The sequence below is a fragment of the Grammomys surdaster genome, unplaced genomic scaffold, assembly GCF_004785775.1.
Source record: "Grammomys surdaster isolate TR1022 unplaced genomic scaffold, NIH_TR_1.0 126189, whole genome shotgun sequence".
NCBI lineage: Eukaryota > Metazoa > Chordata > Mammalia > Rodentia > Muridae > Grammomys > Grammomys surdaster.
This window is the reverse complement of record NW_021620995.1, coordinates 4068158-4092738: the sequence shown is the minus strand read 5'-3', so window position 1 is coordinate 4092738 and position 24581 is coordinate 4068158. Positions and strand designations below refer to the sequence as shown.

At 36.1% G+C, this 24581-nt stretch overlaps 1 protein-coding gene across 4 annotated transcripts in view; it reads right to left on the bottom strand.

Moving 5' to 3' along the window:
- Window positions 1-24581, bottom strand: part of Tdrd3 (tudor domain containing 3) — a 125695-nt gene that overhangs the window by 50441 nt on the left and 50673 nt on the right. For 3 of the 4 annotated variants that reach the window (XM_028758327.1, XM_028758328.1, XM_028758329.1), the window contains exons 4-10: window positions 19140-19300; window positions 16883-17024; window positions 15561-15632; window positions 12966-13115; window positions 8185-8325; window positions 7556-7712; window positions 6631-6756 (exon numbers count right to left, since the gene is read on the bottom strand). In XM_028758327.1, coding sequence (XP_028614160.1) covers window positions 6631-6756; window positions 7556-7712; window positions 8185-8325; window positions 12966-13115; window positions 15561-15632; window positions 16883-17024; window positions 19140-19300 — 949 coding nt within the window. Of the gene's footprint in view, window positions 1-6630; window positions 6757-7555; window positions 7713-8184; window positions 8326-12965; window positions 13116-15560; window positions 15633-16882; window positions 17025-19139; window positions 19301-21984; window positions 22099-24581 lie in introns of those variants that run through there. The other variant, XM_028758330.1, reaches the window with a different exon arrangement.

Here is a 24581-nt window from a genome sequence, read left to right as displayed (position 1 = left end):
AGAGAGAGAGAGAGAGAGAGAGAGAGAGAGAGAGAGAGAGAGAGAGAGACTGGTTACATATCTTTCATACTTCAAAAATCTCAACTAGTTTTTTATCAATTGTACAAATCAGGATATTTGTACTGAGTACATTTTATGAAGATCATAAGATCCTCCTCTAAAAATGTACCCATTTAAACTTTATATACTTTGTTTCCTCTATTAAAAATCTCTTCTATAAATGTATTTTCTATGATTCTGACTTAGTCTGTAGAGCATAAGGCCAGAAACTATCATTCTTATCAGGTATAAATTAAGTCATTAAATCATCATGTGTATTTTATAAACAGTTTACAAACAAAATAAAATCTTTTAAAAAAATCCCAAAGTGGGGAGGCTGAGAGAAGGTTCAGCAATTTGGACTGCCTACTGCTCTTCCTTCCAGTGGATTTACAGCCACCTATAACTAGAGTGCTACAGGATCACATGCCCTCCTCTGGTCTTTGCAGGCACACACACACACATACACATATATAAAATAGAAATGACAAAATAAATCATAAAAAATTGCAGAGTCCACAGGAAGAAATAATCCACTGACCTAAACCCATTTGTGATGGTTAATTTTGGTTGTCTAATAGTTGGATTAAGAAAAACACGCAGTATTTGTGAGGTTCCTGTGAGGGAATCTCTAGAGGGTTAGCTAAGGGAGTGGAGATCCACCGTGCATATGGAAAGCTCCATCCTAAGGGCAGTGGTCTGAACAGCCCTTAGGATGAAAAGGTAAAATGCCAAGTGTCAGCTGGGCACCAGGCCTCCCCAGGCTCGCCCCTTTCTGGGCACCACAAGTATGAGTGACCTGGCCACCATGGCTGCTCTGGCAGCCAGGCCTTCCCTGTTACCAGCAGACCATGAGACGAAATAACCCCTCCTCTCAGCTGCTTCTTGTCGGGAATTTGGTCCTACTAAACTTCCACACTGGACTGAATGTACTATCCATCCCAATCTCCATACAGCCTTCGTATTCCCTACCTTGAGTTCTAAATCGGCCACTTCACAACCGTTCTAAGAGTCTGTAATCAGGGGTGTGCTGGACTCAGCTTGAACATCTTACAAAATCTGATTTTTAAATTTTCATGAAAATGTACAAGTTAGTTTTTAAATTGCCAATAGCCCAGCATCAAACCTGGTGGGAGTAACTATACACAGTAGCAGCATATGAAAAAGCCAGGCCTCCCTGCCTGCTCGGGTCCATGTCTGACAGCACACTACCCTTTCTCTCAGCATCCTCTTCACACTGCTCCCACTCACAGGAGCTGCTCAAGCACCTTTGCTGGCTCTTACACCTGGGCTTGATCTCTAAATTTGACTGCTTATTGATCTCACTCTTTGATTTTACAGACTTATTATGTCTTAAAGCTGAGCTCCTGACTGCTCTTTCCCAACACAAATAGCTGCTCAGAAATGCCACGTCAAAGAATGTCATGAATTGGAAAGTAAAAATATCCCAAATCCTAGTTCTTTAGTTCTTATGAGTTCTTTAGTTCTCTTTTCAAGCACATGGAAATCACAACATCATTTACTGTTGGCAAGCCTTTAGCACGGATCCTAGAATACACCAGTTCTCCATACATAGCATCTATCATTTTATATAGAGAAGAAAATCTCAGAACAGTAAATGTGAAATAAAAGCTTGTGTTTTAGTAAGTTTGTAGTTAATAAAACAAAATATCTAAGAAAATTAGTTATATATCATACCTCAACATAAATTCAGAATGCAGTCTCTTCAACCGGAGTCAACAAGTAACTAATATTCAATTATTTGATATGTAATACCCATACAGAAAATTTCAAAACTTCAGAAAAATGTATGTTTAGACCATTTTGAATTAAGAGCACAGCTAATAGTACTTTAATGAAGCCATAGTCTAGAAGGAACTCACAGACCCACGCAATCTCTTTTCAAGGTATTTTATATACTCTCTTAACACCGAAGTCCTTTGGCAGTTTGACTGCTAGTAAATTCTGGAGATGTGTGTGGCTTACTGCTAACTAAATTATTAGTTTAAGAAAATACCTATATAGGTAATACATATAAAATAATTAATATTTCTACAATATCCAGGCTGGAAATCACAAGAAATTAGTCGTTCTATTACCATGATAAAACATCCTGAGAAACGACATGTAGAGCTAAGTATTTATCTGCCTGACACTTCTGGGTCACAGTTCCTCACAGACTAGAGATGTCGCTCAGTTCTCAAATATTTGGCTAGTACACATGAAGCACTGGGCTCATCTGCCTGCACTGCAAAAGCAAGATTTTTAAAGCTAATGCTAGAAGAAAATTTTCTAATAAGTGATCAGTTCCTTCTGATGGAATATTTAAAAATAAAACTGAAGAAGCAGCACCATACCTGGATCTTCTAGAGGAATTACATATGATATGAAAGCAAATGTTAGTACTAACTTATATTAAATTTAACAGGGAAAAAAAAACTTATCCTTAAAACATCCTTGAGAATATGTTTCATCAGTAAATATTAAACACTACAGAATCTAACACATATCCAATATTCCTCAAACAAAACACTTGGAAATATTTGTATTCTATATTTTGGCACGATGATATGACTAGGGATGGGCTATAAGTATAAATAAATAACCCCGTGCTGTTAGCATGCCTACATTTTGACTGTATATAAGGTCAGATATGAAATCTCCCACTTTCCAGCATGATGTCATAACCCAGAAAGACCCCTACTTTATAGCATTTTGGGTTTTACAATTTTAGTTTAGAAGTACATAACCAAAATGACACATGAAGTCCATCCAGAACCAGGTTGCTGTGCAGGCTGGGTGTTGTCAGCTTCTTCCTAAGAACCACAGTAGGAAAGCATGAAGCATTTCTTGATCAGTGATTGCTATGGGAGGGCCCAACTCGCTGTGAGTGGTGACAGCCCTGTGCAGGTGATCCTAGATAAGAAAATAGGCTGAGCAAGCCATGGGGAGCAAGTCAGGAAACAGCATTCCTCTAAGGCTCTGCTCAGTTCCTGTCTACAGGTTCCTAGTTGAACACCTGCTGTGATCGCCCTTCATGGTAGACTGTAAATTCTAAGATAAACAGACCCTTTCCTCCCAAGTTGCTTTTGGCCATGGTGTTTATCACAGCCCTAGAAACTAAATAAACATACTTGCTATACCAACCACTGACTTTTGGGAATCCTAATACTAAACAAAATCCTGAGACAGCTTGAAGTGAACTGACAAAACACAAATATTAAGGAAAACTATGTTATTCAATAATATTAGAACTGTTCATGTGTGTGTGTATGCATGTACATATATGTAGGGCATGCACATAAGTAGTCCATGTGTACATGGGTATGAGGTGTGTTATATGTACATGTATATGCACATACATGTATGTGTTGTGTATGGACATGTGTGTTTGTGATATATGTGCATGTCTGTGTGTTTCTGGAAACTGAACTCGGGCCTCAGACACACTGAGTAAGTGGTGACAGGCAAGCTACACCTCTTAGTCACAAACATTTCTTGAAGCTCTAAATCTATACATCTCTATAAAGACCCAAATATCGATGCTGAGAGAAACCTAAACCAAATCATGGGATCTTAACAATCTTCAGAAGCTTATCTATCCATTAAATGTTGTGAAGACTATCCTGAAAAACTTTCTAGATGTTCCTCATAAAAATGTTCAACATCTCCAACATCAGTGAAGATACAATATTAGAATATAATCCAAGTAGTATATCCCAGGCTTTAACCCCGATTAAAAGGAAATAATGAAATTGTAAAATTATGTAAATACCAGTTCAGACACTGGTCTCAACTGCTCTTTCCTATAAACTCCAGATCAGTTAAGACGGTTGTCACTTCGGATAAGATTCTGCAGAGCCTTACCAATCTAAGACAGAAGTGCATTGCCTTTGATTATGCATATTCCATGATGGGTAAGGAAGAAGGCATTCTTGTCAGAACGACCTAAGACAGACTCAGTCTTGATAACGAAACAAAAAAGGGGAAGAGGTGGAGAGCTTTTAGGGCTGCTTGGCAAGAAGCTGACATGAGCCAAGAACAAGGAAATGGGCTGCTTGGCAGGAATATGACATTGACCAAGGACTAGGAAGTAGGCTTCAGGCAGGAATCTGACATTAGGCTAGAACAAAGAAGTAATTTCAGGCAGGAATCTAAATATTAGGTTAGAACAGAGATGTAATTTCAGACAGGAATCTAAATCTTAGGCTAGAACAAGGAAGTAGGCTTCAGATATGAAAATAACCTTGGGCTAGGATAGGGAAGTAGGCTCAGATACTTTGGTCACCCTGATAAACCTTTAGAAACAGTGATCACAGGAGTGTTCACGTAACTGGGTTTAATGCCTTACTTTTTTCTTTGACTGTTTGTATTTATTGTATTGTTTGTTCCTCGACTATTTGCATCTACTGTATTGCTAGACCCTCAACCTAGAACTGACCTTAATACATGCATGTAATCAAAATGGTATAAAAGCATAAAGGAAGAGGGGGTATAGGATAGGGGGTTCTAGGGAAGGGAAATGGGGGAAGGGGATGATACCTGTATTGTAAATAGATAAAATATCCAATAAAAAAAAGAATGTTGTCATTTAGTGCAAGTGTATTAACAAAAGAATAACAAAACATTATGTTAAAAAAAAATACACTTGAGAACAACCACAAACCAAGCTCTCTCCTTCAGTCTTTACTGTATCCATGAACTCACGGCCAAGAGAACAGAGAAAATCTATAAGCACAACAATTTCTGTCTATAAATGAATATATTCATTTATTGTACTGCTTTTTATACTTATGTGTGGAAACATGGATCTCTTCAGTATGGTGTCCATATCATTGGAGCCTGGGACAGAAAGCTGCAATTGATGGAATCAATGTCTGCTCAGACAGTATGAACAACAATGACACAGGAAATCACCAGTGATTCCATTTTAGCCTGATAAAAGCAGTGCCTAACCCATTCAAACAACTAGCTGGCCTTATTCTGACAATAAAGTGTTCAAATAAAGGTCTAATCATTATTCAAAAAACAAATATGTCTGAGAACATACTGCCATTTAACAATACAATAATTCACCTAAGGAGCTTAGAAATGCTTATTAAAGAGGATTTAATTATTTACTTAGTGACTGTTATCATTTATTTAATATAAACTTTAAAATGCACGAAATAAGGGGGCTTAGCAGAAAATATTGTAATATGATAATCAGATATGATCTGGCATAGTTATAAACTATAATAATATTTCATTTCCATATGCCAAATCACAGATGAATTACATATTAAATCCCACTAAAAAGAAATATAAAATCAAAGTCATGATTTAGGAGACACCATAAGATGCAAACACAGGAATCAGAGATGAAATGATCAACAGAGGTTTGAATGGGGTCCTTAGTGGATGCAAGGCTTAGAATACTGAGAAGTTGGTCAGGAAAGAATGAGATGTGAAGATGCAGCAGACTTCCCTGCCGCCCTTGTAGAAGCAAAACCTCTTTACATTGTCCATTTGGCAACGTGAAGGCTGGCTGTTAGAAGCAAAGATAAAACAACAGCCACAAAACACACCAGTCCTGCCCATGTGAGGAACCGATTTCACAGCTTACAGCATGTGAACCTGTGAGAGCAACATGGACACCAGCTTAGCTCACAGACTCAACTGAAACCATAGCTGAAGACTGTGCAGTCATTTGTTACACAGTAATAGACACTAATGCCAGTCTTAGATCAGCAAACACTGCTCTCCTGTGTTAACCTCTACAAACTGTCTAGATCAAACATTGATTTTTTTCAAACATTTTCAAAATGTCTTTTCTATAATTTATATATTATATGTAATTTATATATATGTAAACTACCTATGTAAATATAGGTATATATTTACATTTATAATTTGTATACATAAAATTTATATATATATAATGTAAAATCGAATGATAAACCCCAGTTTTCATGAAATATAGACACTTAAATTTTGTATTGAAAGCATTTTGCTTCTAAATTTCTTTGGCTGAATTAAAATGCAAATCTAAAAGATAACATGATCTTAATCTTTAGTATTTTAAAAACAGTATTAAACATTTCTCATATTCCGCACTTGTAAAAAGATACAAAGTTAACACACTTATTTCCCCATGCAGTATTTATGTTACTCATTACTGCACATTGTGTGAAACAGTTAGGAAAGCATACTCTTCCAGCATCATCTTCATACACGTAGGTACATGTAAGGAAAAGCAAACAGACCAATTTCAGAAATAATGTAAACGCTACGAGGTTATGCTACAGCAAGTTGTCCAACACAACTATCTGTTTGTACATCTAGCTTTCCTATGTATTAAGAGTTGTGGGTAGAGTATTATTATTATTATTATTGTGGGTGGTATTATTCAACATACAGTTAGAAGCATAGTAAGCTGGCATCTGTTTTCAGATGTAACAAAACTTTCTCCTGTGTTTCCATCTCATGAAATTCACTATAAAAGTTCTAAACAACCATCCAGAATAGAAATTATTTTGTATAAGTGCAAATGTGGTTGGTCTTTTAAAAGGAAATTGATATATTTTTAATGTTATTTTCAAGTAAGCCTACCTTCCACATTCAGAGTTCCCATTTTAGACTCCAAGAAATCAAATAATGTGCTTGGTGCTGACGGCCTTGCGTTGCCTAGGTCTTCTTCATCTTCTGATCGTACTCGACCCCTGCCTTTCCCTCTACCTTAGGTTGAAAAGCACAGACATACATACATAGCATGTGAGAAGCAAAAGAAGAGATCACTAAAACAAAATCAGTAATCTTGTAAATAGGACTGCACATACATTTCTTCTCACCATCTTCAGTGAATTTCTTTAACAATAAAAATGCTTTAAATAAAGTTAATAAGAAATACTTTTACTACTCTATATGATCTATCAAAGATCTGTCAAATGAACACAGGACCTAGAAATAAACACATATCACTTTTTTTTAATTTAAAAATATTTTACCTTAAAATGTATTTTCTTTCTACAAAAAATAAGGTTGACTTATCAAGCTTAGTATAGTTAGATCTGTGCATAGTAAAACTGTAAACACTGCTGTAACTTAAAGGCATCTCACATGTTCACATAAAATTTAGAATATCACTCTACATACTAAAATGCAAATGTATGGGTATTTATGCTATGTACAAGGATATTTCTCAATCTGTTTCTCAAACAATATCACTTTATCCAAGTAAAAGATACTGTTTGGTTAATTTTAGGAGGTTTAGAGAGTAGTAAGCCTTTAATACAGATCTAGACATAACTCTTACAACAAGTTAGTGTGCATCATGATCTGTCTCTTACCTCTAACAACTCTGCTAAAAACAGACACCGTCAATATAGAGACAAACACTCCCAGGAAGCAGCCTGCATGACCTCTATGGCTCCATGCTTCATGCATCTAAGAACCAGTGTTACCTAATGCTACAGCCCTCAAACAGTAAAAAATTCAGCCCGGACCTTCACATATCTTGGTAGCACATGAGCTATACCTCTAGGAGGAGGCCCCACAACAGGTTTCTGTTTACTGCTGTTTAGAAGTACATTCAACGCTGCTTCTAAGTTGTTGGCATTATCCATCAGCGCTTGCCTCGATGCCTCCTTACTGAAGCCCATCTCGGTTATGTGTTTCAGGGCTTTCTCATCAACCTGAAAGGAACAAAGACAAGCTATGCTGATGACATACATAAAGCCAGATACCTACTTTAACCGCCTTTTAACTCAAATTTTCATTCACAGCTATAGCAAAACTGTCACACTAACACAATGTTCTGATTGTTTTTCCACACTAATAGTCAAGGAAGAATTTGAGTTACAGTAACTTTCACTGAAAATCCAAAACAAGAAAATGAAAAGCTTATGCTATATTAGAGTAAGCTTTTAGGAAAATAATATGGCAAAGAAAACATGACCTCAAAAATTTTTATACTAAAAACAAACAAACAAACAAACAAACAAACAAACCAAGTAATTATACTTCCCCATCCACTGTGGGGAGGGGGGTGTAATTTATATAGCATCTCAACAAAAATATAAAGAAGAAATGTTAAGAAGAAGAAAAGAAGAAGGAAGATATTCAGAGCATAGCCTGTTTCTTTCATGGCTGACCTGTTACACTTACCAGCTCTCTATAGACACCTTCATTTTTGCTCTCTGATTTGGAAGCCTTTTCCTTCTGTAAAACCTCCCTATTTCGGTGACTGGCAGCACCAATATTGAGATTACTTCTGGCACCACCTCCACCTCCTCCAAATGTCTTGGTCTTTAGATAAGAGAAAAATAAAACAGATGTAAGTAAATAGTATTTTTAAATAGTCAAACAAACAAAGATATTACTTTAAAAACTGGAAAAAATTAATCACTTAAAGCTTAATTATTTTTCACAAGTAAAAATTAAATAACTGACACTTACAAATACCATACAGCATAAACATCTACAAGCCATAATATTTTCTTTCTACAAGTCCAGGCAGGGCAAAAAGGAAAATTTACTAGATTTTAATTAAGTCCCCAAAACAAATCTATGTGTGCATCAATACAGACTAAAATGAGATGATATAAATATTATGAAGATTAGTTGTCTAAATTACTCCAGTGAAATATTTAAATACATCTTTGATCCAAGCCTAGAACCATACAGCTCAACATCAGTACAATCAAAGAACTAAACAAAGTACTTAGTCTAAACAAAGTACTAAACTGAACTAATAGTCAATTAAAACGTGTCATGTGTGTTGGGGATCATTATATAATCTTAGAAATTAAACATAACATGAACAAAGAGTAGAATCTGTTCACTAACTCACTGTTTACATTCATCATACATGTCATTCCTTACCAACTATGTATAAAACCTTAAGTCTGTATATTCATTATTTTACTGATATATTTGAATAAACTTGAAACTTGATTTAATCTCATTAATCATTTCTTTTCAAAATCATTATGAAAAAATAGAACATGAAGATCATTAACTTGGGAAGAAACAAGATCATGGCTGAAAAGCATCCCACAGCTAATTCATCAAAAGAGAAATCGTATTAAATAATATTTTTCTGTCTGATACCTTTGGTAAAATTAAAAGCAAGTTAAAACTTGCATCTTTTATTAATGATAATTGTTGAAAATATATTTTAAATAAGAAAGGCACATTACAGATGATTTTATTATACACCACATATTAATAAATACTATAGTAATACAGCATCTTAATTTATTCAACATTGAGAAGTTATTTTGAACTAGCTAAAAGTAAAGTAGAATGTAAAAAAATGAGAAATTAATGCTAGACCGACATTAATGGACGACACTTTCAGTACTTTAATGTCATGTCATTTAAATCTGATATAACGTAAAGGTAAAACTGTATCTGGACATTACTATTCAATTTTGGGTTTATGGAATTTCAGCAAAAATAAAGTCTTCATTGTCATTACATGTTTAACTGTTTAAAAACGTGCCTTATATAAACATGAGAGAAGCTCAGAGCGCGCACTGCAGCACAGAACGCACAGCTTTGAACTGTCTAGACAGGCTAGTTTATGGGGATCTCTGCTCCTTCCCTCAGGCATACCGCTTAACCTTCACCTTTCACTGCTTCTCTAGGTTTTTATCCTTACGAAAGGAATGAAAAAATCCAATCCTGTGAGGATTAAAGGACATCAATAGTGTTACCTCCAGACCACACAGGGCAAATGTTCTAAGGCACATGGCAATTACTATTTTGGTAAAACACAGTTACCTAAAAAGTCTAGAGTCTGACTTGTTTGAATTGAGATTTATATTCCACAACTCCAAAGTGCTTTTGCTTTTGGTAACAATGAAATACACCCATCATCTATATTTATTTCCTTAACATTTTCTTTGCATTTTGTGAGTTAAAAATGGGAGAAGAGCATTTTCAGTTGTTTCAAGGATTTAAAATAACTGCAGTTCACAAGCCATAAATAATGCCAACAGTGCGGCCACTTCATGGTGGGCGGATCAGGCATCCCTAAGACCATCTGCCTATCAATCACACTGCCTATCAATCTTACTGGACTTCACAGCCCACACACTTTTACACCTCGTGGTCCAGTTCTCCAATCACTGCTTTGCCACTGTCCCTGTTGACTCTGCTTGCTCTCTTTTAAAAATTCCAAATGTTCACCACACCAGGATGAGTGTAGAGGGAGTCAAATATTCAACTACCCTCACTCCCATGACACATACACAAATTGTCTTTTTTCTCTATATAGTAATGATCAGTCTGGAGGAACCGACTTATATTCATCTATCCTCCAAAACTAAAATCTGAGTGTGTTACCTTTTCTATAAACACTCATTCCTTTGGTGATCTGACTTAGCCCAATACTATCTGTCTTAGGGTTTTACTACTGTGAACAGGCATCATGACCAAGGCACTTTTATAAAGTACAACATTTAACTGGGGCTGGCTTACAGGTTCAGAGGTTCAGTCCATTATCACCATGGTGGGCACATGGTAGTGTCCAGGCAGGCATGGTGCAGGAGGAGCTGAGAGTTCTACATTTTGATCCTAAGGCCACTAGGAAAAGACTGGCTTCCAGACAGCTAGACCAAGGGTCTTAAAGCCCATGCCCACAGTGACACACCTATTCCAACAAGGCCAGACCTCCTCCAAAAAAGCCACACCTCCTAATAGTTCCATTCTTTGAGCCAAGCATCAACCATCCAACTACATAGAACTCTCAAATGTAGGATATCTATGGTAAAGCTCTTTTCAAATTACACTCTTCTGGCTCACTGCTTATTGAACATTACAGCAACATATCTAGTATGTATCTCAATATTCACACGTTGGAGTACCAGAGTGCCTCCACTTACATATCCCTCACTCTAATCTTCTGGATTTCCTGACAATATCTCAGTATAAAATCTTTAGTCATTCTTTTCTTCTCTGCTGTTGTAATTTCCTGTATCTCTCAGAAGCCTCTCTAATTTCAAAACTTCTGAAACCAACAATTTTGTTCAGCCTATAGAGAATGAAGAAAGATACCATCACTTCTTTTCTAGAATCAATTTGGTAATCTCCCCTCTTGTCTACAATTCCAATCTTCTTTCTTTATAACCCATCTCAATGAAGCAGTCAGAAGTACCCCTTTTCGATATGGATTGGCTATAATATTATTGCTGTGAGCAAAAGACTCAAAAGCTTTTAATTCCTAAGTAATAAGTGTCTTCTCAACAGCTTGAGGATGCTGCCATAGACCGCCATTGTCCTGTTCCTGCCTCTAACAGAGCACCTTCCTGTTTACAGCCTTTTCTGCAGCTTTCTTTTTTCCATAAATCATTCTTCCTTAACTGTAACACAGTTAATTCTCTCACCTCCTTCAAATCACAGATCAAATTTCACTATCCTGAGGCATAAAGTGTACATATATATATATAATTGCTGTGTGAAATTTATCTGTATGTTGTTATTTATAATGTACATCATCCATAATGGACATGTCAATTTACTCCTTACAATTGCTACTAGGTAATACTGGATAAGTCCTGGGTGAGTTAACTGAGAACTTCAACAATTTCATACACAAATTGAAGAATTTTGAAATCTGTTTCTGTCCTAAAAAGGTATGATTCTGTATACTTGTGAAGAAAACATGATCAATTCTAACACTGAAATACATTATAATATAAACCACATGCTCCAATATATAGACATTTGTAACTACAGCAAATAAAACCTTCGGAAGAAAGCTTGAGATGCACATGAATCCATGGAACAGGTTATATCAAATATCCTCTTCTAAATTTTAGAATCTAAACCATCAGATAATATTTTAGGGGAAGTGAATATACTTCATATAAACTACATAAAAATACACTTAATTTAATGGTCTTAAGTGCCTTAGAATAAAGAGCACAATGAAGAATACCAACACTTATGATAACTTTCACACAGGGGTGTGTTAATCTGTGAAGGTGTAGGGGAGGCTGCAGATGTTTAATGTGGCCGATTACACCCGCTACAGTCACAGCGGCTCACTATTGCTCATAAGTTGACAGTTGAAGCACACAGGGCACAAAGCGCATCAGTTTAGCACTGTCAGCATGACACGCTCTGGGATGCCTGGTCCAGAGGGATTGCTTTTGGCCCTACTCTAAACTGGAGATAGGAAGGCAAGAGGAAGCACAAGCAAATGTTAAGTTTCCTTGTGAAGCTTTGAAGTTATGTAGAAAAGTGATTATTCACAAACCTTCATTGTATTCTAAATACAGGAAACTATTTCAATTTTAATGAATAAAAATTCTATCCAAGAAATTCACAAACAAAAATTCATATCAAACTGAAAAGAAATCAATCAACAAAGAAAAAAAAAACCTACTCCAAGAAAACAAAAAAATTAAAACCAGCTTGGCCAACTACAGTCTAAGATGGAGAGCATGTGTATGCATGTACATGTATCAACACACAAGCACATGCAATCCTACAATTAACGTGTTTGCTGTAATCTAAGTAGCATAAAAATAAGCCAGCAAGACAATTCTGATGTACTAATTGATTCCAGCTCAGAACTCATTCCCCACAAATCTCTCTTTTCAGAAGCAAGCATTACAGAGGGAGATTATCTTGAGAAAGTAGTAACTAGCTCAACTAATAACAGGAAACCCTCTGCTATGATGCAAAAGAAAAATGTGTTTAGCTATTTCACTGAGGTGGATGACATGCTAATAGAAATATTTACAAGATCTGCCAAGGTGACTTGGAACACAGCAGGCAGGCTTAACCCCGAGGAGGAGTACGGCCTTCCTCTACTTGTGCGGTATGTAGAGAGAGGAGCGGGAGGGCTCTGGGGATTAGTTATGTGAAAAGCAATAATGACCATGGAGAATTACAGAGAATACAATGGGAGAAGTTTGCAAAAACCCTTTTCTTACTTCTTTGCTCTTTGCAACCTCTGCAATGGCAGCAGTCCTTTGCTTCTCAAATTCATCATTATCATTTGTAGGTTTGGCAGGCAGTGAAACTTGTAATGTCTTTCTTCGGTCAAGTTCTCTGCTATCCACTTGGACGTTAGATGCACACTTCTGAGAAAATAAATTCATATCGCTTAGTAATTCCAAGAGTAATTCTAAGAAATACAGTACTTCATAAGAACTACTTCTTCAAAACAAATATTTATATTTCTTATCATTGGTAAAGGCAAAATTGCCACTCTATTCAACATACTTAAAAAAATAAAATAAACACACACACAAAAACTATGAAGCTAATTACAGTGTTACTTTTAAATAAATATAAGTTAAGGATTACATCTGTGGAGATAGATAGATAGATAGATAGATAGATAGATAGATAGATAGATAGATAGATATTGATAGATATATATATCACCTAAATGAGGCCACACATTTACAAAACACACTGGGCTGCAAGACCCAAGTTTCATTCTAGGGTAATAACTTAAAAACTGTTGTAGATTTCAAGCTGTCTACATTAATTAAGAGCAGGTAAATCTGATTGATAATTAAAGAGTTCCACTTTCACATCCTACCACAATATCCATGAGTACACTTAATAACACGTAACAAAATGTGCTGAAACTTGTAAGTCAAAGGCTAAAAACATGCCCAACTAAGATGCCAAGTTTTATTTGTTGTTTTTTAAGGTTTATACTTTTAATATCAGAATTTAAAACAGGTAAAAACAATCCCTGAATTCTCAACTCCACAGTAGCATAAGTCCTCTAAAGGGACAGGTTTGTTTCTCAGCTCACTACCTATATGAAAGGGAGAAGAGGAAATAGTCTCAAGTGTATTGTACAAATAGAGTATTTTCCTCATATATAAACATGCCATTTATAGCAACACAGAGAGGGCTAGCACTATGACGTTAGCCTACCTACTGCTGTAATATGCTGCACAAACTATTCACAATGAAGAAAAGTAAATCATCACTGAAACTAAATCTTCTGTTATACTTCCTAGTCCTAAACTTTAATAATACACATTTCAATTTGGACAGTAAGTAACTAAACCATTAATCATCTCTAGAAAAAAGTCATTTTTATATCTTTAGCAATTTTTTAAAAAATTTACAAATGTCTCAGGAAAAAGTAAAATTGTACAAGTATGTCAGTTACTATTTTCAAGTATAAATTACTATAATATTTTGATTCTGGGTTCTTTTATTACAGGCAGAATGGTACTACAATGGACCACAACATTGGACTTTCTATCTACCTTTATCTTTAAAAAGGTTGAAGACGGGACATGCCCATGATGCAGGAATGACTCTAATTTAATTCTAAGTATAGCTCATAAAAAATATTGTAAAGATGCCAATCAACTGATCTCTCCCATATCCTCATATCTACTATGTATCTTTTTTGTGCCAAAGTTTCAAACAAAATTCAAATAACATACAAAATAAAATGTTGGTTTCAATTTCATATTTTTATGTCCCAATTTGCCTTCACTTTAGCCAGCATTCTGTAAGAAAAGTTCAGAGTAAAAATAGTTTAAAACTGTGGTAATGGCAAACAAGGCACAGCCAATGGCCACAGGGAGTGCTCTCGGCTTCATCTAGGGTGAAGAAAGAGAAGGTAGAGGAGACTGCAGAGAACACAAGTCCAAGTTGAGTACAGAAAGGAAGACAAGACACAGGCCAGTCAAGCCCTTCCTGCAATCTCCTTTACAGTAGGAAAGATGTGGTGGCTTGAATAAGACCATCACATGGCTCCCATGTCTGAATGTCCAGAGCCCATATGGTAGACCTGTTTGGGAAAGATTAAGAGGTGTGGGCTTGGTGGAGGGCGTGTGCCACTGAGCCTGAGCTTTGAGGTTTCTACAGCCCAGGCCATTCCCAGTTAGCTTTCTCTCTCTCTCTCTCTCTCTCTCTCTCTCTCTCTCTCTCGTGCCACTGGATCAAAATGTCAGTCACTGCCCCAGCACCATGCTTGGTTACCTGCCACTGTTACCTGCCATGATAGTCTTGTACCCTCTGAAACTTCAAGCCCCAATTAAATAATTCCGTTTAAAAGTTGCTTTAGTCACAGTGTTTTGTTACAGCAATAAAGAACTAAGACTAGGGGTTAAAAATTAAGAACTATACATCAAATTATTTATTTTTTGTAGAAGAAGAATCCAGGCTGCTGTAGTTGAGAACAGCAACATAAAATGAAGTTGGGCGTCTGACGAAGATCAATAACTGAATGGAGGGGAGGGAGGCTAAGTTGAAGCACAGAATTTTATGGAAAATTTTGGCATTTTTTTATCTCCTTACTTTTAAAATTCTCATTTAAATACTATTTTCCATTAACCTATCTAAGCTATAATTTGTTCTACACACATAACTCTTAATTGCTTCAATCTCTGGGATAAGAACAATATTATTAAATTCCTTGACCTTCATGTTTCAATATAATTCTACAGTACCTGAGTAAATAGTTTGGCACAAACCATACTCAGCTTACGCACAATGAAGAACGTTCTTTCCTGACTAACTCCACCTGCCAGGAGGAAAGTCCTTACCTGTCCAAAAGGTAAAAAGGGAGGTGGGCCACCTTCAGCTCCAATATTGCTTCTATTATGTTTTAATAAGCTCTGTTTAAAAACAAAATCAGTCATAAGGCATAAAACATGCATATAGATACACTAGCCCCACATACCAGTAGAATCATGAGACACAACAGCCTTCTTTAAAGCACCTCAAACTATAAGACAGAAAACTGTATTCTTTATTTCTGTAAACTGGAAAAGTCCTTTCCTCATCTCTACTGACCAAAATACATTCACGTTTAATTTTTAGAAATATTTTTCCAGCTGGTGTCCTTTGGTGAGATCAGACCTCCTCAAAATACAGTCAATTCATAGAAAATATGCTTTGGCAATAACAATTTTACTTTGAAACACATAACCAATACATGAATAATGTCTGAAATTTTTCAATGAAAATAACGTTTTTAGAGGTAATACTAGAAAGAAAGCCATTATTGAATAGGGTGATTACTAGTACTTTAAATACCAGAATCCTATGGTTCATTGTATGTAAAGTCATACAACATCTTTCAAATTATCTTACATTAATTCATACTTTGAAGAAATATTCAACTGAGTTTTTAAAAGTTTTGTTGTACTTTGTATGCATGCGTGTATGTGCACAAACACACTAACACACAAGCATAAGCATGTAAAGGTAAGAAAGAGGACACCTTGCATGAGTCAAGTCTCTCTGTCCCCCTTGTGGATCCCAGGAATCAAACTCAAGTCATGAGGTTTGACAGCAAACACCTTTCCTTGCTGAGCCTCGGGGATAGACATGAGCTTCCAAACTCTTCTGAGTTCCAGGGTTTTTTTAAGCTTGCCTAATCAGAATCACAAAGCACTTTCTCACATTCTTAAGTCCTTCCATAGGGCCAGAGGAAGCTCAACAGCATTCCTTCCTGTTATACTTCCCACCACAGTATTAACATGCATCTGTTAATTATTAAATATACCTTCTAAACTTTAAATTTGTGCTAATTAATGTTACACATGTCATGATGAAAATACAATGTAAAAGAGTCACCAAGTATTCTTAAAAATTCTCCATGTACTGTATTGTTTAACAGAGTTCCTGAATTATGTAAACACTCATACATTTCATACACATTACAGATTGAATAATAAGCCAAATGGCAATTTAACATCAGCTTAATGAGCAGAGGATAATAAAAATGGTACGGGGATGGCATATTTCTTCACAATCTACATGTAAGTTAGCAATCTTTTTCATTTAAAAAGAAAAGAAGCATGGCACACACACATGGCACAAAAGACTAATGCTAGCACTCCCTATGATGTTGCACACTTACTCTCTGTAGAGCCCACTTGTCAATTAAGTGCTCCACCTCACCCCCGAGAACTGTGGTGTTAGCGTCACTTAAGAGCAGGAATCCATTCTTTACATCAACAGTGCCAGAGAGCTTCACTTTTGTGCCAGGAGGTGTGTTCAGGCTGACGCAAAAGAAAAACAAAAGGAGTTAGTGGGTAAAGCTTCATGGAAACTCCTCCACAAACTGAAAAGGGGTCTTACGACTTAATCACAATACACTAACATCTAAACTGGGTTTCAAGAGGACTGCTATAAAGTAGTACAAATGGATTGCCATAAATGAAGACCAAACAATAAATAAATAAAGTTTATTCAGTTTCCAAAAGTTAGAACAAACGTGGACAAGAACAATCACACCTCACAAAGCTGTGGTGAATAAAAAACAAAAGACAGGGAAAAACTTTTCTCTTCTTTTTAATAATTTATTTTATGTTTGTAGGTGTTTTGTCTGCATGTATGGAGTCAGACCCCTTGACCTGGAGTCACAGATGGTTGTGAGCCACCATGAGGGTGCTGGGAATTGAACCTGGAATTGAAATGGAAGACCATTCAGTGCTTTTAACCACTGAGCCATCTTTCCAGCCAGAAAAGTACTTTCAACTCACCCATATATGAACACAATCCCTCCCTTTCTTTTTTATAAGGTTTTGCTATGCAGGACAAAAATATGTCATTATTAAATTAAATTTTAATATAAAAATATATTTAACCAATAATAAACATAGAAATGTATCACATTTATGAGCCATAGTAATCTATAAAAATCCTTTTGTTAGTCATCTAGCCATGTTAGCCATCTGAACACAAGAATTAGCTATTCAATAACTTTATAAAGACTCTTACACACTGACTTGGAAGTCATGAGCATTAACTGTAATGAGACTGTTCTAGGAAAGGCCAATGTTAATCAGATGCTTGGTAGACCTTGCATCACAAATCCTTGCACAAAAACCAGAGACAAGATGCTTATCTTCCCACCAACTTTGTTAAAGGAAACTCAGGATAAAATTTACTTCATCATGCAGGTTTGTTCTAAAGTAAAAGCACAGATATAAATCCTACTCCATCTCTTCCCACATACAGCAAAAGGAAAAGCTCTGCAAATAGGACTCCTAAAATAGTCTTCCATGAAACACTTGGGATGAATTAGAAAATTATTCTGCAATGGCTTCATTATTCACATTTTTAAGGCTCATGAAATTCATCACATGCTGATACATGCAACATCAAATCAGTGAGTATTAATACCACAGCCTCTTAAAAGATAGCTGATAAAAATCATTAGTGAAAAGAAGTAAGAATATGCCTTGTCCTCAAACTTCAAAGAAGACATACAGAGTAGATATAGATACTGTTCTGTGCATTAGGTATGCCTGATACGTATATCATTGCGTGTTATCAATCCTATCTCAACAAAGCCATTAAAATTGTTCTGACCCTCATAGGCTTAACATTCCTAGTCATAACTCAAAACTGATGATGAATAGTCACAAACAGTCTTGCCTAACCTCCCCTTATAGAGCTCTGTGGTCAATGACCCATCTCCAAGATCAGCAGTAACTATCAGCAACACAATTATACTAAAAAAAAGTTTTTGCCAATTCCAGGCAATCAGCATGGGTAAGGAGTTGTAGTGGATTTAGGAGGAGCTGGGGAAGGGGAGAAAATTATTAAAATACATTTATATTAAGTGCTCAATGATTTAATAAAAATATCTTTAAACATTTTTTAACAAAAAGTTTTGTTTAACAAAAAACATATTGTTAAACAAAATAAGAGTTTGCAAGGTTGCTCCTTAAAGAATTCCTTCTTACAAAGAAGGACGCCAGCCACAAACCTCTTTAGCTGTCATTATCTCCTCAGAAAGTATATTAGCCTACAAACCTGGCTAGAATCTTAAATAGTGTAATAACAATATGTACAGTAAGCTGCTAATATGTTAGGAAAAAAAATGTATTTAAAGATATTCTAATATGTTATAAACAGTGAATAACCAAAGATTTTCTGGAAAAAAAAATCATGCACATATATCTTAATTTGTTTTATAGTTAACACAGAATAAAGAGTAACTAACTTCATCTCTGTCATTTAGACAAAATAGACATGAAAATCCCAGAAATTTCTTATGGAAAAGTACAGCATTCACTTAAGACTCCATTTCTACTTTTTCAAGTTCTGACAATGAAATTGGGTTTGAAAAGCACCCTTAGAGTCTCTTAACAAGTTACATGAGTCACCTTATTTTTGAAATATAACTGAATTCTACTGCCGTACAACTTGTGTGCCCATCAGTCATCTGCACACGAAGCATCCTTGGCGCAGCTTGTGATTCCTCGTTATCCTTTGGTGCAGCAACATTGCGGACCTTCTGAATTTGTAAAACACATGGACCTTCAAGCTGTCACACACAAGAGAACAAAAGTCATTTGTTAATCACTGCTCTGCTTTCAATTATACAATTTTCCTATCTTTAATGGTTATTTATTAAGACTTATAGAAATAGTTTCAATTAAAGTCAAGACTGAAATCACTTTGTTAACTCACAAAGGTAAAATTTCAAGAGGCCTGCAGAAAGACAACTTTTCAAATCCACTTTCAGATAATTCCAAAGCACAAAAGCACTAAGAAAGCAGTTCTGGTTTTGAATAAAAGGTCAGAGGTCACATCTTTAGTCTTATGTGTTCTAAATAGTTCATATAAATCCTGTTCCTGTGTTCTAAATAGTTCAGATAAATCCTGCTCCCTCCCCTTTCACAGGAGACAGACAACATGATAGTATTTTAAAGGACATCAATGTATGGCAGTAGTTCAAAGGAATGCTTCCTATTCAAACATGAACTTTACAACACTCCAAAGTGTAAGACACATAAAGTTCAAGGAGCGTGTTTCACTTATTTCTATACTTTCTTTTGAAAATGATATTAAATCTGATGACAAAGGAGAGAAAAAATCTATCTCTATGACAAAGGAGAGAAAAAATGTTCTCTCCTGCCAACTTTCATTCAAAGTACAAAATAAATCAATGGAGTAATTAGCTACAAAGCTAAAAGTTTTATATAATAATATACTGATAGAGAAACTGGGGAAAGACAGTTTAATTTGCTTACATGTAGGAAAAATGAAATTTAATAGAAATAAAAATTTCCACAAAATAAATATTTAAGTTGGCATTACAGTTTAGGGAGAAGAGCTATTTTAAAATTAAAGTTTTTCAAGTAAGTATTTCTGTACATAAAAAAATGAATACATATTTTCAGAAAAGAAATAAAATTGGCAAACAGTTACACATTAATTCCCAAGCATGCAAGTCTCTAAACTGGAATCTACTGCTCAATGCTAACCAGGACAACAATGTCACACATTCAGTTTTATCTAGTCTAGCCTTTCATCTAAGCTTTAGCTATGAAAGGAAAATACTGTTTCTGGGAAAGACGTTGACCAGAGGGGGCTTCTAAGAGAGCCAGTAAAAGAAAGAAAGAAAGAAAGTTAAAATAAAAGAAAATGAGAGTTACTACAAGGGGACAGAAATGCCTCAGAAATCCACAAAGGCAGTGGCAGAACACTGGGAAGGAGCAGAGGTAAGGACAGTCTCTCAGAGTACACAGGCAGAGCAGCAGCAGGGCACTTCCCTGCTGTAGAAGACAACAGAAGCCACTTACAAAGGCAGCTTCTGGCCCAATGGGTAAAGGTGCTTGCTGCCAAGCCTAAAGACCTGAGTTCAATCCTGGGACCCCACATGGTACAAGGAAAGATCTCCGAAAAGTTGACATCTGACTTCTACACAGAGACTGTTATAAAGGGCAGCTATTCCATATGATCGAGAAACCAAACTTAAGAATCCATAGATAGAGCTAAGATTAATACTAAAGGCATAAAGAATCTGTTTTGTGAAATTACAAAAGACATTTCCCCAAAATGTAGGGCAACAAATAGACAATCAAATGCAAGAGATATATAGAATTCAAAATATGCATAGACCGATAAACTACAACATACTAAAGATAGTCCAATGTTTAACCCCAAATTATATTACATAGCCACAGTAAAACAAAACAGCAGTAAGGACAACAAAGTGGCACAGGCACAGGCACAGGCACACAGACACAGACACACAGACACACAGACACAGACACAGACACACAGACACACAGACTCACAGACACAGACACACAGACACACAGACCCACAGACACAGACAGACACAGAGACAGACACACAGACACAGACACACAGAGACAGACACACAGTCACAGACACACAGACACAGAGACACAGACACAGAGACAGAGACAGAGACACAGACACAGACATGCACACTTATGGAGTAAACCAGAGGACCCAGAGATAAGCCCACATAGCAACAGATACAGATACCTACTTATTTTTACAAATTGTTAAAACGTAAACTAGAGAAATGACAAGCTCTAAAACAAAAGTTGATGGGAAACCATCTCTGAATCCAACTCTCTGTTAAAAAAAAAAATCAATGAAAACAGATCAAAGACCTTAACATAAAACATAAAGTCGGAAGCCGCTAAAGAAACAACTGAGACAACTTGAAGACTTTTCTGAAGAGGACACCAATAGCACAGGAAATAATCCTCAGAGTTGACAGGTGGACTGACTGCGTGACCTCTAGGAGCTTCTGCAGAACAAAACTAATAATCCCCAGAGTGAAGAGATGATCAACAAAGGGAAACAAGATTGTCACCTGAGCGTCAGACATTGGTTACATACATATGCACACATGTATATAACCACCAAAATTAAACACCAAAAAAAGATCATAAATAAATGGCCTAATGAACTAAATAGACGATTCCCAAAGGAAAACTACAATGGCCAATCAATACCTGAAAAACTATTAAACAGCATTAGCCATCCAGGAAACAAAGAAACACAAATGGCCCAAAAGTACTCATTAACTATTTTTTTAAATATTCTGATGAACTTTTCTGAGGGAAACCCAAATTATAACTACTTTGAGATTCATGTCAAGAATCTCAAATTCTTTTATTTATTATCAGGAAATCAAATACAACAAACGCTGGTGAGGCTAGAAGGGGAAAGGAACACACTTACTCAGTGCTGATGGGAATGTAACTTGTGCAACCACAGTGGAAATCAATATGGAGGTTCCTCAAAAACCTGAAAACAGGACACCGCCACTCACTCCACTCGGGTATGTGTCCTAAGTCAGCACAGCAAAAGGATGCTTTCATAAGAATGTGTATAGCTGCTGTATTTATAACAGGTAGGAAATGCAACCGGCCTATTGTTGTTGTCCAACAACAATAAACAGATAAAGAAAATGCAGTACACATCACAATGGAATTGTATGCAGCTGTAAAGGAAGTGTAATCATGGTGTTCACAGAAAAACTAATGCAACTGGAAATCATGTTAAACAAAGTAAGCCAGACTCAGAAAGAAAATTACAACATTTTCTCTCAAGTATAGAACCTAAACTTAAAATGATACCTGTGTGTAAGACTGTGTGTTACATGTGTGTGTTACATGTGTGTTGTTACATGTGTGGCTGGAGGCCATGAAACTAGACATCTTGGGCTGACACACAAGAATTTATTCTGTGTGTTTCTTCCAAACTCTAGGTTCAGTGGTTTCATGCTATAGTTTAACACAGACTTATTAAACTACAGAGAGTGGTAAACGCTCCATACTGAGGCTCTTTCCTCTCTTCAGATGGGCAGTTTACTAGCATTTGATTGGTAGCATCACATCATATCCTATAAAGATGTCAACTGTCGTTGGGCTGATCTGCAGCTTCACTAAAAATTCTAGCACACTTTAAGAGATTTAATAATTTGATTCTAAAATTTATTGGGAGAAAAAATAATAACCTAAGGAACGATACTGTATTTTACAACCACGAAGTTTAGAAAAAAATTGGTAATTTCAAGTGTCATAAAGGTACCTTTCAAATAGATCCTGTATACTCTACTGAAAGCAATAGAAATGATGCAACTCTTTGTAAAGTAATATGGCATCATATTATAAAAGGAACACTGGCATAACACTATCGTGCACTAATTCAGCCCGAGTTCATCTCTTATTATATGCTGCTTCTTAGAAATAGTATCTATTTTCAAAACTGATAAAATAGCCATCAAAGGGATTGACACATATTTACTATAATTGCATATGCAAACAAAATGTACTTAAATTCAACGAACAAACACAGGATTCATACAATTGTTTCTTAGTGTGGGAAGGGGGAAACCAATCAGATATTCTAGCGTCTACCTCAGAAGAAGCTTCAGGGGTACCTACTTTAATACTAAACATCAAAGGTCCCTAAATGTACACACATCAATATTTTAAATAATTTATGTCTTAGAATTAATATCTGGTCAGTGAAATTTCTTAATTGAAAAGCTAAATCCTCAACCTACACAGAACAAATACATTCAAAGTCATACCACAGAGCAAGACTGACGCCAAAAGTGTTAGTAAAATCATTTCTAAGAGAGACAACAATGGAAAAGTCACCCTTAAAACTATTTGGCAATTTCCTTTGCCAATATCAACAACCAGCTAGCTACAGCTACAGTCTACAGCAAGAAGAGATGTGCAGCAGCCAGCACCATGAGCATCAGAGTACACTGGTCCTGCACACAGCACGCATCTTGTCCTGGGCTTTGAGCTCATCACTTCCCTGGCTCAGGACACAGCCCAGTGCTGCTGCTGCAGCTACAGCAGAAACGCAATCTTCTGTCCACCTGCCACCACTAAGCAAGGCTGAGACAACGGCATGGTGCAGCTGCACACCAAGAAAAAGTTGGGACATCTGTCTGCTTTCTCCCCTCTCTAAGTATCTTAGAATAAAAACCTCCCCAAACTCAGAGACTATAGGTTCTAGTAATCACAAACATCAAACACATGTATCTTCCATGCATAATTATCAGTCAAAAAGTTTGATTAGGCCCAATTTCTTAAAACTCACATTATAAAAACAGCATATTCTATTTTAAAATAAAAATAATATTGAATAGATATGTATAGCTTTATGTATATCTACTAAATATATATACTATATATACATATATAATATACATACATATTTTAAAACCTTACCACAGGTATGTGTGTATACAGAGTATATGTACTGTACGGTTTTTTTCCCCCAAGGATTTATTTTTATTTTGTGTACATGTGTTTGCCTACATGCAATTGCACACATATACAGGTGCTAATAGAGGCCAACAGCAGGTATCAGATCCAGGGAGCTGGAGTTACAGGTGGTTGTCAATCACCTCACATGGGTGTTGAGAACCAAACTCGAGTCCTCTGCAAAAGCATTAACTGTTGAGCCATAGTTCCAGCCCATGTACACGGTACTCTACGATTTCAAACATGCCTCCACTATGTTATTATTATTCCATTCACTACTCGTTCCATAGTTGAAAGCCAAGAGTCTAGAAAGAAAAGCTACATCCCCTGCACCTGAGCTCAGATAGCCTGCCCTTTTACATGTACTTATGACATAAAATTTCATCTATAAAGCTCTTTGTCTCTTCCATGTTGCATAAATATACACTCAAAACTGCTATAGAGTCATTGAAATGGCTACGTGAGAAAGGTACTTGCCATGAAGCATGAAGATCTGAGTTCAAGTCCTAAAGCCTACATGGTAAAAGAGAACCAACTCCTAAAAGCTGT